Below are 17,219 nucleotides of genomic sequence, written 5' to 3' on the forward strand. Positions count from 1 at the left end.
ACAAACTGGAATTTTTTCGCTCCGTGTTTTTTTTTTCCGTGTTGGGGACTTACCACCGCGACCATTATTTTGATCTATTGTGGTGTGTCCTCTTTTAATTTACGCCATGTCGTATCGGTGAGCTATCAAAGTTTGATGAGCCACCTCAACTACTGTCGGCATTTATCCCAATCGGGTGATGCATTTCGTATGAAATTTATCACCTGATTAGGAGCAGCATTCCAAATATCGCAGGGCTGAGTCAGCCCCTTATCAAGATATCTACGTCGTTTATGATATAGTGCAACACAGTCGCACAACAAATGTTCGGAGCTTTCAATCTCATGATTACAAAAGCGACAGTTAGCTTCATTAAGTTTACCGATGAGTTTCAGGTGGTACTTACAAGGACAATGTCCTGTTATCAAACCGGTGTATGTGCTCAAGTCGGGTTTTGAAAGGTTTAATAGTTTTTGTGATTGAAGAGCATTTGGCTCTATAAAACGTTTCGATTGCCGGGCATTCGAGGTAATATTCCAGTTAGACTGTACCTTTAGTTTTTCCCAATTCCTAAGTTCCATTTTAAGGGCACATGAAGATAGTCCAAAAAAGGGTTCGGGTCCTATGAACTGCATAGATGATCCCTTCTTTGCCAATTGATCAGCGGTTTCGTTCCCTTTGATTCCGCAGTGACCAGGAACCCAATAGAGGTTGACCATATTGCGACAGGAAAGTTTTTCCAACAGTTTTATGCATTCCCACACCAGTTTAGAAGTGTGAGTTTTTGATTTCAAAGCATTCAGTGCTGCTTGACTATCCGAGCAAATACAGATATTTGCATTTTTGTAGTTTCTTTTTATGCATATCGATACACATTCTAGTATTGCATATATTTCTGCTTGAAATACAGTGGGATGTTTTCCCATTGCAACTGAAACGTTAATCCCTGGGCCTGTTATACCAGCACCTGCCATGTTATTTTGTCTTGATCCGTCTGTGTAGAACACCAGTGATCCTGAGCGAAAGTTTGGTTCTCTGGCATTCCAATCAGAGCGAGTAAAATCAAGAACACGAAATTTGTGATCGAAGTAGTTACGCTTAGGCATATGATCTTCGTTCATTAATATTAAGGGATTTACGGAAAACTCTTTGAGAATACTCAAGTGTCCAACGAGATCACCATCGAAGAACCTCATGGATCGCTTGAGCCTCAAAGCATTTTTCATAGCATCCAATTGGATGAATTGATGTAGAGGAAGAAGATTGAGTAGAGCTTCTAAGGCTTTAGAGGGAGTGCTACTCATAGCTCCTGTTATGGAGATGGTAGCAAGCCTTTGTAGCTTGTTCAACTTAATTTGAGCCGTTTTTTGTTTTGTTTTCGGCCACCAGATAAGCGATGCATAAGTGATTCTGGGTTTAACTATTGCTGAGCGATTTATTCGCTCCGTGTTAGAAAGGAAACCTTTCCCCGAACAACCCCGTTGAGAATCGCGGCTATAACACTGATGGACGAACAGCGTCGCGCGCAGTACCTTACAAGTGGCAAGGACTTGCATAGTGTCGTCGTCCCGTCAGTAAAATGAGTTAGATTCTCGATCCATGAATCGAACTTTTACACCGCCAATAAATCGAACTTTTGCCCCGCTAGGCGCTTGACAGCGTTTGATTAAATTATGGAAAAGCAAAATATATTTTGTAAATTCTTCTTACCGCAATTTCAAGAGAGATATCTGAGTGATGTAAAACGCTGCTACAATTTGTCAATAAGTAATATCCTCCTGTTGATATCGTATTTGCCGTACAATGAAATATTACATCAAAACCGTTCTAAAATAACATTTACCCATAACTCAGTAACTATGATTCGCAAACAACAAATGTTTATGATAGATTTAAGCTGTCAAAGTACTTACCCATCCATGCCAATGTAGTCAATTTACTCGGAATCCGCACTGATAAATCATTGAATCGCACTTTTACCCGCATCGCACTTTTACCCCTCCTTACTCTACATATATTGTCTTCTACTTGTCGTAAAGTAACTCGTTATCGACGAGTTTAAGAAAATGAGAGAATAAAAAAAGTAGGAGAATAAAATTAAACTTAAAATTGCTAACCCTTCATATTTACTAGGTAAAATCAACTTTTCAGGTTAGTAAAGCAAAGCCCAGGGTGCTATATGCCGCATTCATAACTTCACCTTCTGTTTTTATTTCTCAGCCAGCTTTTAAGTGTGGGACAGATGGGGGGAGGGCTATTGTTACGATCTTATTGACTTTTACAGCCTCTCTCAATCGAGATTCGAACATGCAATGTTGGACTGTGTCACTCCTTGGCAAAACACTTCTATTCAGGGATGGTTCGATCATTTTGACTCAGGTTTGATTCATTTGACAGTACCATCCTAGCCGAGCTAAATTTGACAAATTGAAGTATCGGACATTTGTAGATAATAACTAGGTCTGCAATTTTGCTGAATAAAGTTTTGCTGTATCTTTTGTAGTTACGGTGTTATAATGCTAGTACCTCTTTAGTAACTAAATGAGCGTTCATTTAGTTACTAAAGAGGTACTAGCATTGTAGCGCCGTAACTACAAAAGTTACAGCAACACTTTATTCTGCAAAATTGTAGGTAATAATGAGTACTACAAATGTCTCATACATAACTTTGTCAAATTGTGCTCGACTGAGACGGTAATGTCAAATGAATCAAAATTGAGTCAAAGTGATCGAACCATCCCTGCTTCTATTAATTTGGCAACTGTTTATGATATCAGTTTTTTGACGTAGGACTACGTCTTTGTTTACTATACTGGGTAGCACTTTGTGAAAATGAGAATAGAAGTGTAACGTTTGAATGAAAGATTTCAAATGCTTACTACTTACGGTATCAGTTGCGCCTGCTCACTGTTTTAGTAAGTCAAGCGATACTCATAAACATACACATGCCAGAAATGCAGTCTGCATTCGGCCTTGCTCTAATGATGTGACATAAAGGAAACCCCAAATAAACAAATAAACAAATAAACCCCTCACAAACCCGATCATTCTGATTTAAATGGTACCGTTTAAATTTTCTGCATCAGAAATAAGAAGAAGAAGAAGACGAAAAAAAATCAATCTGTCACTGAGCTGGCTTCTCTCTCTCTCTCAGGATTTATGCAGTCATCAGTTTCCCGGGGGTCTCAGAAGTAGCAAATTGCTTTGAACGTGGTGCCGGTAGGGTTTGTTGAAGAGAACTATTTTCGTCATACTGGCGTCCTGCATCCTTACGATGTGTCCGGCTCACCGTAGCCTGCCGGCCTTCGCCAAATGTACGATGGGAAATTATCGAACAGTGCCTGTAGTTCGAGATGCATACGCCTTCGGCACGCGCCGCTTTTACTTTATACTCAGCCAATTATCGTCCACAGCACTTTGTCGTTGAACACGGCAAGGGCGTGTATGTCCTCCGTGAGCAGCCCAAGAGCTTCAGGTCCATCAAGAACTACCGGTCTGATGAGGGTTTTGTACTTTGTCAGCTGCGTATTGCAAAGTTAGGCTTCTCGATCGTAACGTTTTATGAAAGGCAAAGTAGGTCCGATTTCCTACTTGAATGTGCCGCTGGATCTCCCAACTAGTGTTGTTGTCCGCGGTCACCAGCAATCTCAAATACACGAACTTATTTACCACTTCTAATTCGTCACCGTCAACGGCTACCGTTCGTGGGAAGCGCGCGTTCATCACCTTTGAGCCTCTTCTTTTCGTGGATTTGGTTTCCGACGCATTTATTTTTAAGTGCTATCTTCCTAGACTCCGCTTGAAATCTGACGGAGATTGCCTCCGCTGTCGGAATGATCCTGGCTATAATATACGTCATCTACGAAGCCTAGGAGCTGGCTAATTTTGCTTGTGATAGTGCCTCTCGTTTCAAGACCGATGTTGAACAGCAAGCGTCGCCTTGTCTCAACCTTCGCTGCGTCTCTCAATCCAATGTAGCGTGAGCACCTTGCACTCCCCCACATTTCTGCAAGATCTGTTAGATGATAAGTTTGGTCCCATGAAGTCCGCCTGATAATTCTTGGGAAACTTTTGTGCTATAGGTGAAAGTCAGCGTAACAGGATCTGAGAGACTACATTCTAGGCGGCGTTTATCAGCGTTATGCTGCGATAGTTGCAGAATTCATCCTGTTTGTAGATAGAACGCACAACTCGATCCATCCTTGCTTGCTTAATCAGCTCCAGGCCGTAGTTTCCTCTGCTGTACGAAGAAGTCGTCTCCATTCCACTCGGTCCATGACCGCAATTCGCCAGCTACGTAGTCTACGTAGGGTCCGCAGGTTATCTTCCACTTGATCGATCCATCTTGCTCGCTGCGCGCTCCGCCGGTCCGTTCCAGTCGAAACATTATTGAGAACTTTTTTAACCGGGCTGTCGTCCGACATCCTCACGACGTGCGCAACCTGTCGCAGGCGACCGATTTTTGCGGTGTGAGCGATGGGTGGTTTCCTAAGCAGCTGATGCAATTCATGGTTCGTTCGCCTTCTCCACGTTCCGTCTTCCATCTGCACTGCGCCATAGATGGTGCGCAACAACTTCCGTTCGAACACACTAAGGGCGCGTTGGCCCTCCACGAGCATAGTCCATGTCTCATGGCCGTAAATAGGGTTGGGAGTACCGACAGGATTTTTAAGAACCGGTATTTCGGTACTGGAAGGATCAGTACCGGTAATACCGGTACTGGTACCGGTACCCAAAGTTTTAAAAAGAAAATTCTTGTTCTTTGAAAAATCTGCTAATACTTTCATTTGAGGCCCAATTCTTAAGTCACTTCACCTCACCTTGCAGTTACCATTTCATTTGTACTGTCACTTAGGTAACAGGAGTCACCCAGGTACTTTCAAAATCGCTAATTGTATTGTCATCTAAGATCTATGAGAATAGGGCCCTTGTAAAAATGAACAAAGCTAGTGATTGCAAAAATTGGAGTGGTTCCAAACGACATCTGGCGAAAGTCGGGAGGCTACGATGAGTCGGCAATGTCGCAAGGATGACGGATGATTGTGCACCGAAATCTGTTCTTTTCAAAAGACCCGCCGATACCATGAATAGGCCCCTCTAGACCAGGTTGAAGCCGACTTCGAGAAGCTCAATGAATTGGTGACAAGTAGCCTAGGACCAAGTACAGTGAAAATAAGTTTTTGATACAACACGACCCTCCGGTTGTATGCTGCTTGGAGAAGGAGAAGCTTGCAAAATTCAACTTTAAGATGCACAGAATATTCAATGTACTGTTCACGTCGCTGAAGGACAGGCTGTACTCAGGGTAGCGAAAAGCATACTTGCTCTTCAATCCTTATCCTTATCCATTCCGCAGAGCGTTTTGGTGTACAGGTATAATCGAACTCCTTAAAGCTTGAACAGCTATAGGCGACTGAAGTCCGTTCTAATTTTTCCTTCATGATTAAATAAAAAACTAACGCTCAACAATTTCCTCAATCTCGTTACTGGTGTTAAATCGTTGTAGTAACTCATCCGCTAGCTTTATCAAAATATAGCGCGCAGGTTTAGAAATTATTTTAAAATTGTTATCTTCGATTTTACGGCCTAATGTTAGAAAACATGCATAATTGATCAGTACCGAAAGTACCGGTTTTCTCTTGTGCCAGTACCGGTATTTCGGTACTGGAAAATCAGCCGGTAGTACCGGTATTCCCGGTTCCGGTACTCCCGATATCCCAACCCTAGCCGTAAAGGACTACCGGTCTAATCTGCGTTTTGTAGATTGTTAACTTCGTGCGGTGGCGAATTTTGTTCGATCGCAGCGTCCTACGGGGTCCAAAGTAGGCACGATTTCCTGCCATAATGCGTCTTTGTATTTCTCTGCTGGTGTCGTTGTCTGCAGTAACCAGTGAGCCCAGATACACGAACTCTTCTACAACCTCGATTTCATCACCGTCTAAATGAATCCGGGGAGGTCAGCATTCATTTCTCTAGAACCTCTTCCTTTCATGTATTTTGTTTTAGATACATTAATGACAAGTCCAGTCCGTTTGGCTTCAGCTTTCAGTCCGATGTACGTTTCCGCCATCCTCTCAAAGGTACGTGTAATGATGTCAACGTCGTCAGCGAAACCAAGAAGCTGGATGGACTTCGTGAATATCGTGTTGCTCTTCTTATCACACCCTCCAAAGTGATGTTGAACATCAAACATGAAAGCCCATCACCTTGCCGTTACTCTCTTCGAGATTCAAAGGGACTCGAGACTGCCCCTGAAACTCGAACAACACACATTACGCGATCCATCGTCGCCTTGACCAATCGCGTTAGTTTATCTGGAAATCCGTAGTACTCCTTCCATCTATTCCTCCCGTAGCTTCTACTACTCGGAAATCTTGCAAAAAATCTAATTTAGAGCCATTGCCTGCTTTTCTAGGCCATGCTTATAAAGCTCTACTGACAGGTGATTCGTACCGACGGCTTTGTTAGTTTTCAGCACCCGATTTCTCGTTCAGTTTCTTAGTCATCAGATGCGGGGACATTACTACGTCCTTCCGTTCCGCCTGCCTCTGCAAACTACACCATTGAGGTGTTTTTCGAAGAACTGCTACCACCTCGCGCTCGATTGTGATCGAGTTTTCCCTCCCTCGTCACTACACATGCCAGGCTTTCAGGCTGCAGTGTGTAGCCTCTACGAGATTGGTTCACACTCTCGTAATACTTGCGCGTAACGTTAGCTCGGAATATTTTGTTTTAATTCTTCACGATCTCTATCCTCATTCTGGCGCTTTTTACTCCTCTGGATCGTGGTCAACTAGTTCCTTGCTTGGCGGTATTTGGCCAAGTTCTCCTTAGTGTTAATACTCATCGATTGCTTTGATCTTTGCACTCTCCATCGGATACTAATTCTCCTACTGATACTCAGCATTAGCATGATTGTCTCCATACATACAATAAAATACTAAAATATTAATGCATTTGTTTTCAAAATGAATATGGAAATGTTCATATTTGTATAACCAACAATTTGCGACCCCATGTTTTTAAGCGATTTTCTTAATTGGAGGTGCTTTGCTATCCCCAATAAGAAACAAACACCCTGTATTCATATAATGCTGGAGTCAGGTGTCAGGCGGAGAATTGGTCTAAACGGTTAAATGAAAACGGTCAATGGATCCAAAAACACACCGTGAATTCCATGTAAAGCATACATTTGTGTGTCGTGAAACAAAACAGCTCTTTTCCAACCCAAAGAAAAAAAAGAAAAACGATTTTCGCCTGAATGTTCCGAGACCATTGCCAAGCATACTTACAAGTAACGAACTGGGCTGGTCAATTAGAAACATTTAACCAAAGCCGATTCGCAAAACTGCTAAAATGCTTTTGTTTGTTACTGCGCATAGTACATTGTTTTAAACGAAAAAGGCAAACGAATGAGTACACGTGAATCTCCCGCACTGACGAAGTTAGTTGCAACAATGAATATCTTTTAGTGGAATACATAACGACTCAGTCAACCAGAACAAATGGCGTTATCGACATGTAATTTGCCCTTTCGTGTGCGTTCGCTTCCGTGTAACCCATCCAACTGAAAATTTATATAGACGAAGCCTTATGCTACACTTGGTTACCCAAACCTGCTGGCTCCACCACAATGCCAGGTTTACTTCTTTATTTGGACCCTACTTTTAAACATCCCCTAGCATGGCCACCCTTAAAACAAGTGATATCGTAGTTGTAAGTTGTAAGCTTTGGAACTAGACATGCTTTGGTGTTTGTTATGAATTCCAGACAAGCTCTTTCCTATCCGGCACACTTACTGGTCGAAAGTATATGCAACGTTAACTTTATTACTTTCTACGTCAACAGTCTGTTATCTCCAATGGGAACATTTTAATGATTTTTCTTTTTTTATCAAATTTCAGCAAATCACTCCAGTGTGTCACCAGAACCTGCCAATATTTTACCAGGTATTTCATTCAACTTGTTTTTATCCAGATCCTCGAAAAATTGCTAGCAGTATTTAATAACCACCACATAAAATAATATGCCATCATAATACGAGAAATATTAACACAAGAATAAACAAAAACTACTTAAGCTACTTGATACTAAAGTTGAATTTAGTATTTAAAATTTGTATGTTGAAAATCTCATCAGCATGAAAATCTAATTGCTTAAAAACAATCATGATATGAGAAGAGTAGCAGATTATAGGGTAGAGGATCCATATTTCGCCAGGAGGCATATTTCGCCAGTTGATGAATCCAAACCCTTTTTGCATATTTATGGTAGACTTAAAGCCTCTTCCTAGGTCTATTGTAGATAACCACCGACTGAGAAGTATAAATCTAACTGGTTTTTACTGGCAAGATGACGACACTATGCAGGCCCTTACGACTTGTGTCTATAACCCAACCAGACGCGTCGCTATCTTGATGAGTGGGTTTTACAGTCTCCTTTTGTCCAGCGCCTCTATGGTTCAAAGGTATAAGTACCAGCGAACCACATGCCCTGGCGGATGTTGTGGGTTCAAATCCGGTTATAATCTCAGATTATAGCTTGGTGCGACTCATGCACCTTTCAGCATTGGACAAAAGGTAGGAGTCAAAACGACTACTTGTTAAGCGTAGCTACCAATATCCCCTTCTCACCTTTCCGCTCTTCCCCCTCCTTCACCAAAAATTTTTTATTTCTTAAATATATATCAATATATATGTATGACCGCATTTCAAGGTCAAGACTAAAAACATGAGATTAGTCTAGAAAAAATACATTGTCAGAAATGAGGTTTGATTTCGTTTTAGATGGGCTATATCCCAATTACCATAAATATCTCAAGAACCGCTCAAACAATTCACTTGCTTCTTTTTTTGTTTAAAAACTTATAAAATTATCTTGTCTTTGACCCATCCTTTTTTCGATATTGCAATTTATGTATTTTTAAGAAACGTTTAAAGTCAATTTTTCGACGCAAAAACTGACTTTTATGTTTAAATGTCCGCCATTTTGTTGTGCGTTCGAATTTTCAAAAACAAGATAATTTAATATACTTTCATGTCGTTTTGAAATTTTTCATTTCGGATAAGCCCCCAAGCGCCAATCCATGGTACCGCAAATCATGTTTTTTTAGAATGATCATGTTCAAGGAGCCGTAGGGGACAGATTTTGTCACGTTTTTGACCCGATTTTATCACGTTTTTTACCCGATTTTGTCACGCTTTTGATTTATCAAAAGCTTAGTTTGAAAATCATTTTCAAACATGTCAAATGTGTTAAGAACTGAAAAGAACTGTGTTGATTATCATGGAGTTTCCACAAAAGTTGTTTCTTATCTTCACAACTATAATAGCTAGAAGGTCACTTTCTTTGGCAAAGTTCTTTAAAATAATCTTTTTTTAAAAAAAATTGTAGAACATTGTTTTGCTCTATCTCTTACTGCTTGAAAAATAAATTTTCTATCTTACTTTTAGGGGGGTTAATCAAAGAATCGTTCATACCATAAGAAAGAGCTTTTTACGCTGTGAAATTTCTCTGAACATAGTCAACCAGTATAATCAACCATTTCAGCGCAATTAAAAAACGCGTGTTTTCATACCTGTGGGACCTCACAGCACAGGTGACAAATGTCCACAGAGAGGTAGAAGGAAGTGCGAAAGGTCCTAAAAGTGATCAGAATGAAATATATATAGTTCGTTCTAAGTTATCTGCAAAAAAATAAAAATTGAAAAAATACCCGATTTTGTCACTGTCCCGTTTTTGTCACCCCTAAATTCATCATGGGGGTGACAAAATCGGGTCATTACTGTATTAGTATAAAGTGCAATGTTTAAAATGCCCGAATCGATTCGCGATTTGAAATATGGCAAAAAATATGGTGTAAAAAGTACTATGCCCCCTTAAATGCTACTTAATTTTGGCAAAATATACAGCTATTTTACTGCTAACCTTATTATAGTACTAACAGCGCTAATTTGCAGCTAATTACCGACACGAAGAATTTGAATGGAATTTTGGATGTCAATTTACAACATCTATACAGTCAAAAAGCTAATATACAAAAACGTGCAGTATAAAATGCAAGATATGCTGATTTGTTGCTTAGGTTAATGCTTATTGGATACCTGGGATGGGCAGTTCAATATACAAAATTGCAATTTTTCCTCACAGTAAAGTAGAAAACAACTCCCCTTATTGTTTAGTCAGAAAACGGATAGCAATATTCGCCGTGATTGTTCAACATTTCGCCGAATACCATTTCGCGAAAAACCTTAAGCGGTGTGTACCATTTCAATCTTTCGTAGAAAGTACCATTTCGCAGGCGTGATCCTCTCTTTACTCGCTGTCGATCGTTCGGACCCAACTGAAGGAAAGTAATAGAGGTTAGTAGACCTAGGAAAACAAATAATCCTAGACAGTGATGATTTCTGCAGGGGATGCCCCTCCAGTGGCCGGCACTTGCGACGGCGGGTCGCAAGCAACACTCGCGGCCGTCTCGCCCTGAATGATTTAGTGTTACTATAAATGTTTTTGGTGGTCTTGTTATTGACTAACGTTTTATGTAGGATTCTCGAATTTCTCGAGTTCGATTAGTTTTTGAGTTCCAAATTTGGTTCAATTTGCTTGATTAGTTCTCGAGTTATGAGGAAATTTGTATTTCATTTGAATCGGAGCTCCTCCCCCTCCTAAACAGGGGAGGGGTCCTAATTCATCATAGAAAAAATGCTTGCCTCCGAAAATCCCCACATGCCAAATTTCGTTCTATTTACTTGATTAGTTCTTGAGTTAAGAGGAAATTTGTATTTCATTTATACGAGAGTCCCCCTCCTTAAGAGGGGAAGGGTCCTAATTCATAAAAAAAATTGTTGCCTCCTAAAACCCCCACACAATTTGGTTCCATTTGCTTGATTAGTTCTCGAGTTAAGAGAAAATTTGTGTTTATTTGAATGGAAGCCCCCCCTCTTCAAGGGGACAGGGGTCATAATTCCCTTCCAAAAAAGGGGAGAGGTCTCATTTCATCATAGAAAAAATTCTTGCCTCCATAAACATCCACATCCCACATTTCATTTGTACGGGAGCCACCCCTCTTAGGGTGGGGAGGGCTCTCTAACTATCATAAGAACCTTCCCCGGCCTCAAAACCCCTACATGCAAATGTTCACACCGTTCTGTTTAGTAGTTTTCGATTCTATAAGATACATGCCGACAGACAGAAAGAAATCCATTTTTATAGGTATAGATACTTGTTGATCGGCTATTCGGTGATTGTACAAGAAAGTGACATTTTGAAATGGATGGTTGAAAACGGAAAAGATTATATACGGATATACGGGCGACGGACATATCGAAAAAAAAAACGAAATCGAATCCAAGCACGGAACGGATTTCTTTTCCATGTGTGGATTCATTACTGCGACCAGTATAGTTGATCTATTGTAATATCGCCCGGGTGTTTGCAGTATGACCTGAACTGCATTTCTTTTTGCTATAATCGCTATTGAGTGAGCGATATGCTTATTTTAAATTGTATGCGTGCTTGCGTGTATTGGGGTTTACCCTTCCTTCAAAGCTTGATCTACTTTACCCACATATTGCTCGCTGCCAGCGCTATCCCATACTATAGCCGTCCCTGACGAGGACTCATTCGTACCTCTGATCAGTACACTTAACTATAGGAGGGACATTTGCACTGTCAAGAGGCTTCAGAGGGTAAATATAGAATTCAGCACGAAAGAAGGGTAAATGGAGGGGCCTGAGAATAAACCCATGCTAAAGTCACTTGACGCCGAATGGCCTGATTCTACTAAGATTCGAACCTACGACCACTCGCTTGTCAAAGCAGACTCGGTAACCTTGCGGCTACGGAGCCCCCCGGACGGAACGGATTTCAAAAGAACTCGTCCAGCAACTGGAAACGGTCCTATGACCATTTTGCCATTTTGTCGAATACTGGTGTTTTTTATTATGCGACATGACATATATTACTTACTTTACTTTAGTGGCAACGGTCCGTTACCGATCCTGCGCCGAACAAATTATGGTCCTCCAGTACCGTCGGTCCTGGGCTGCCGTTCGCCAATCCCCACGAACACCAGCTGAACGTGCATCGTCTTCAACAGCACACACCCACCGGGTGCGGGGTCTGCCTCGGAGTCTACGGCCTCTTTCTGGTTCCCTGCTGAAAATAGTTTTGGCTACTCTTTCATCGGGCATTCTGGCCGGGTGTCCAGCCCACCGCAGCCTGCCACATTGCACTACCTTCACTATATCAGCATATTTGTATACTTGGTACAGCTCGTGATTCATGCGTCTGCACCACACTCCATTTTCCATTTTGCTACCAAGTATAGATCGCAGAATTTTACGCTCAGAAACCCCAAGCACTCGCCGATCAGCTTCCTTTAGCGTCCATAATTCGTGTCCGTAGAAGGCCACCTGGAGGATTAGTGTTCTGTTGAGCGCCAGTTTTGTGCGAATTTGCAAACTACGGGACTTCAGCTGACTACGTAAACCGTAGAAAGCCCGATTCGCGGCTGAAACTTATCGTTTCACTTCGCGGCTTACATCGTTTGGATCCGTCCAGCGTCGCACGAATCAGCGTAACTAGTTTCGTCGGAAAACCATGTTCTAACATTATCTGCCACAGCTCATTTCGTTTAACTAAATCGTACGCCACTTTAAAGTCCACAAACAGATGGTGTGTCTGCAAGTTGTACTCCCGGAACTTGTCTAGCAACTGACGCAGGGTAAACATCTGATCCGTCGTGGAGCGACCCTCACGAAAACCAGCTTGGTACTCGCCGACGAAGGGCTCCGCTAACGGTCTCAGTCTGCAGAACAGGATACGGGAAAGCACCTTGTAAGCAGAATTGAGCAATGTAATTCCTCGATAGTTTTTACACTCCAGTCGATGTCCCATCTTGAAAATTGGGCAAATGGGCCATCCAACCACTCCTCCGGCATTTGTTCTTCCTCCCAGATCCTGACAATGATCCGGTGGATTGCTTCGTACAGCCGCTCGCTCCCACCTTTAAGAAGTTCAGTAGGGATGCCGTGCTTTCCAGCAACCTTACCGTTTTTCAGCTCACTGATTGCCTTTTTAACCTCCTCCTGTGTTGGTGGCTTCACAGCTTGACCATCGCTTACAATTCCTGATCTCCGCATTTACCTCTCCTTGCAAATTGCCAGCACTATCATTGCACATCACAGGCATGGCAAAATTCCTGCATCTCACCGTTTTATAGAAACTCCGTGTGTAATTGCTGGCGTATCGCTTCTCTGCGCCTCGTACTCGCGTTTCTTTACACGATGGATTCTTTTTTCCGCATCTCTAGTCTCTCTGTACCTCTCTCTGTTTTGACGCGTTGCCGCAGTGAGCCTGCGACTCCTGGCTTGGTTCTTTTCATCTATCACTCTCTGGCATTCGGCGTCAAACCAGTTGTTACGCTGTCTTCCACGCGTCGTGCCTACCACTTATCTCGCAGCTGTTCCGATGGCACCATGGATGTTCCTCCACAGCCCATTTATATCTGCTTCTTCTACCTGCTGTTCTGCGATTCGTTGGTCAAGCTTCCTGGCGTACTCCACTGCTACGCCATCTGCCGTTAACCGCTGGATGTCGAAACGCAGCGTCCTCTTAGTGCGAACTTTCGCCGAAAAGACCGTACAGCGATAACATCTGAAAAGTGTCGACCGTCAATCAAGACATGATCGATCTGAGAGCTAGAGTCTCCATTTGGATGCCTCCGTGTGTGTTTCCGAATATTCAAACGTGGAAAGTAGGTGCTACTGATGACCATCCCTCTGGCCGCGGCAAAATTTACGAGCCTCAGACCGTTATCATAGGTCAACAGATGCAGGCTATGTCTTCCAATAACTGGACGGAAGAATTCCTCCCTCCCGATCTGCGCGTTTGCATCTCCGGCGATGATTTTCACGTCGGTCGTGTTTTGGGCACTCTCCATAGGTCCTCTCAAGCGTGTCGTAAAATTCGTCTTTAGCATCATCGGTATTATCATTTGCCGGTGCGTATAAGTTGATTAGGCTATAGTTGAAGAATTTGCCCTTAATCCTCAATACGCATATACGGTCATCTACGGGCCTCCACCGGATAACTCCTTGCTTTTGTTTTCCCAATTTTCCCAAACTCCACTCCGAGTTGATGCAGCTCTCGAGCAAGCAAGCCAGCCCGTGCCGGTTCATGGAGAGTTCGGACATTCCAGGTACCAAGTTTCCAATCATTATCCCTTAATCGTTTCCATGTCCCTTGTCGTGTCCTATATCGATTATTCCGTCCTGAATTTCTTTCTTCGTTATTCGTGGTAATTGAGTTTTCGGTATACTACCTCACCGGGGTCGCGATACCTACATCCCGCTGATGGGTCTGCCATCTTAGGTATAGCTTGCGGGATACAGCATTTCATATTCAGCCGCCCGTTGCGAGACAGACGCTGTGTGAGCCGCCCCTCCCCTGGAGAACAGGCGCTCTAGTTCGCACCTCCTAGCTTAGTTTCTTCAGCAAGTACGTGAAGCATTTCCGGGTAAGGCCATCAACCGTCATCATTTGACTTAGATCTGCGTGGAGGCGCTAGGTGGGAGCTTGAGAGAGCCAGAGCTATGTTTGACGCTCCTTCCAGGTAACTCTCTCCATTTCATACATATATTACTGATGATTCATTTCATGACATATGTTACTGATGATGAAATGTCCCTTTATGGGAACTGGTTCCAGATTCATAGTGCGCTGCCACATCCGGAAAGCGAATAGCCATCATCTGGATGGTTCGTAACTGTAGCAAAGTAATCGATATGACTACAGCCGATGATTTGCTTAACAAAATTCACATAATTTGACAGTCCCCCAAGTAACACCGGAATAATTCTGGGACCATGCGACATAAGGTCATGTTCTGTAGGAATTCTGAAAAAAGAAATATTTTTCGGGGAAATTTCCAAATTTGGTGATAAAATAAAGGAAGATAAAATATTTACGGCCATCTTAGTACATTTTTCGATGATTTTAGGTGTAGACCTTAGAAGGGGTAAATACAGTAAATTAAAACGTAATCCTGCTTCGAAAACTGAAAAATTTCTTGACAGATTTTGCAAACTCAAATAGATCGATTAACGAACCGTCATACAGCACTTACTATCATGCCATTACATTTAACTTGTCACTCATAAATCAAGTTTTACTAAGTCTTAGGTATAACTAACATTTGTACGAATAATAATTATGGTTGATCCAATACGCTGGCAAAACAATAACGCTTTAATTCATTTTGACTATAAACACATCATGCGTTATCAGAAACCGGACCTGCGTGTAAAACTATTAACTGGTTAAAAACCTGTTTACCAAAGTAAATGCAAGGCGACACTAAGCTGTAATTGAAAAACAAAGGCAGCAACGGCAGAAAGGGTTTTCTGCCTTACTGTAAATCATGTATTAAAAGAAACTGCACGATAACTTTACTTGTACAGGTATTCATTACAAGCCAGTGACTGGTCTGGTTCTGGCTACCGGCCGGCGGTAGGTTGACCTGCCGCCATTCTGCCATTCACGCTCGTTTTTGACCAAGATGACACACTCTGCAGTCTACTGAATGCAAAGACAGACGGCACACAGTGCCATACTGTTATAGAGAGAAGAAATAACGTCAACTATCTAAACGAATCATCACGACGTGCCTACTCACGGGAGTAATTTTACAAGTGTCACAGGGTTTCTGCCATGCCTCCGGATACCAGTAAAAGAAAAGCTCAACGTGTGACTTAGAAGGATTTCTCGCGTAACTTTTCAAAAGGACCTAAGTAACATTGAGAGATTCTCTTTGGTCTTCCTCTCTTCCGATTATTACGGCGACATAAATGCATTTCAACAAAAGTTTTCTTGACGATTAGGTAGATAGCGACACCAGCAACCGATTTATGCAAGGTTGATGTTTTAAAGTGCATTTGCATCGCCGTGGCAACCGAAAGAGAAGAGGCACAAAGAGAATCTCTCATTGTTACTTAGGTCCTTTTGAAAAGTTACGCGAGATTTGTCTGGTGACATAATACAGAACGAAACAATTCAGAACACCCAAATGCAAGTCACATGGCACATTCAAACCAAGAAAAAATTCTAAATTACTTTAAAATTTGTTTGAATCAATAAGTTAATTCACGATAAGAGGTGATTAAGTGACGCAAAAACGATAAAAAGTATTGAACATCGATGACAGGTTATGCCTAAAATATAAATGCCAATTACACGAAGCACTTGCTTGCTTCTTCACAAACCATCAACCGACGGTCATTGAACTGTGATAAGTTTTTTGTCAATGTTGTGCACCGTTCGACCAGCATTCGCTGACTTGAAAATATGGGAACAATCGTTCGCACAGTTTAACTGAACGACAAGCGGCAAGTAGGTAGGCAGTTTGAACCCTGCAGTTCTGAAATATGCACCGTTTGTTGACTCTTGTAAACCGCTTGTACGATCTAAGCCACGGTCTCGACGAACATCGTTATAGCAAATATTGGCCAACAGAGGACCATGAAAGTACCAATAAAAGGGCTTACAAACAAGACAGCAGTAGCCGCCCGCTGAAGCAAACGTCTTTTTTCTGCACTCAATATTTACACTTGAATATGTGGTTAGTTGAAAAAAAAAAAAAGTTCACAAATGTCCGGCATACTCGCTAGAGTATATCTTTCAGTGTGAGAATCACACTTCCAGAGATAGCTGCACCGTCAGACTTAGTCGTTGATTACCTTTATCAGCTGGTGAAAGTAAATACAAACATATATTTGCAATGCCTTGAAGATAGCCTAGACTTAGGCTGAAGTATATATGCAAGATTGTGACCGTCTAGTCTGCAACGTGAGTGATGTTCGTTTCCGGCGTGTGCCAACAATGCTTTTGAAGTTTGTAACAGCTTGTTTCATTTGAGGATGCTCACAGTTTTTAGACGAAGAAAATTAACATGGACCCATTCATTAATGACGGCAGTGAAAGACGAGCACTTGCTCTGTTGAAACTTAAAATGGCTTTTGGTGACGTTTATTTTCCGTATTAAACCAACGTTTCGAAGTAGTTCCATTCATCTTGAATGTGTTTGGAGAACGTTTATCGACGGGCAGGAGACCGTGGAAATCGAAAGCAAAAAGCCTACAGAAAGAGTGACAAGCGCCTTGAAACGAAACACCAACCTCTTCGTCCGAGATGCCGCAAACAAGCTGGGAGTGTCGTCTACAACCAGGTCAAACAAAGTTAAG

At 42.0% G+C, this 17,219-nt stretch overlaps 1 protein-coding gene across 7 annotated transcripts in view; it reads left to right on the forward strand.

Annotated features, from left to right (window-relative positions):
- Positions 1 to 17,219, forward strand: part of LOC128733030 (uncharacterized) — a 404,411-nt gene that overhangs the window by 242,337 nt on the left and 144,855 nt on the right. For all 7 annotated transcript variants that reach the window (XM_053826572.1, XM_053826573.1, XM_053826571.1 and 4 more), the window contains one exon: positions 7,884 to 7,928. In XM_053826572.1, the coding sequence (XP_053682547.1) occupies positions 7,884 to 7,928 (45 nt within the window). The remainder of the gene's footprint in view (positions 1 to 7,883; positions 7,929 to 17,219) is intronic.

Source organism: Sabethes cyaneus, chromosome 1, assembly GCF_943734655.1.
Source record: "Sabethes cyaneus chromosome 1, idSabCyanKW18_F2, whole genome shotgun sequence".
Lineage (NCBI taxonomy): Eukaryota > Metazoa > Arthropoda > Insecta > Diptera > Culicidae > Sabethes > Sabethes cyaneus.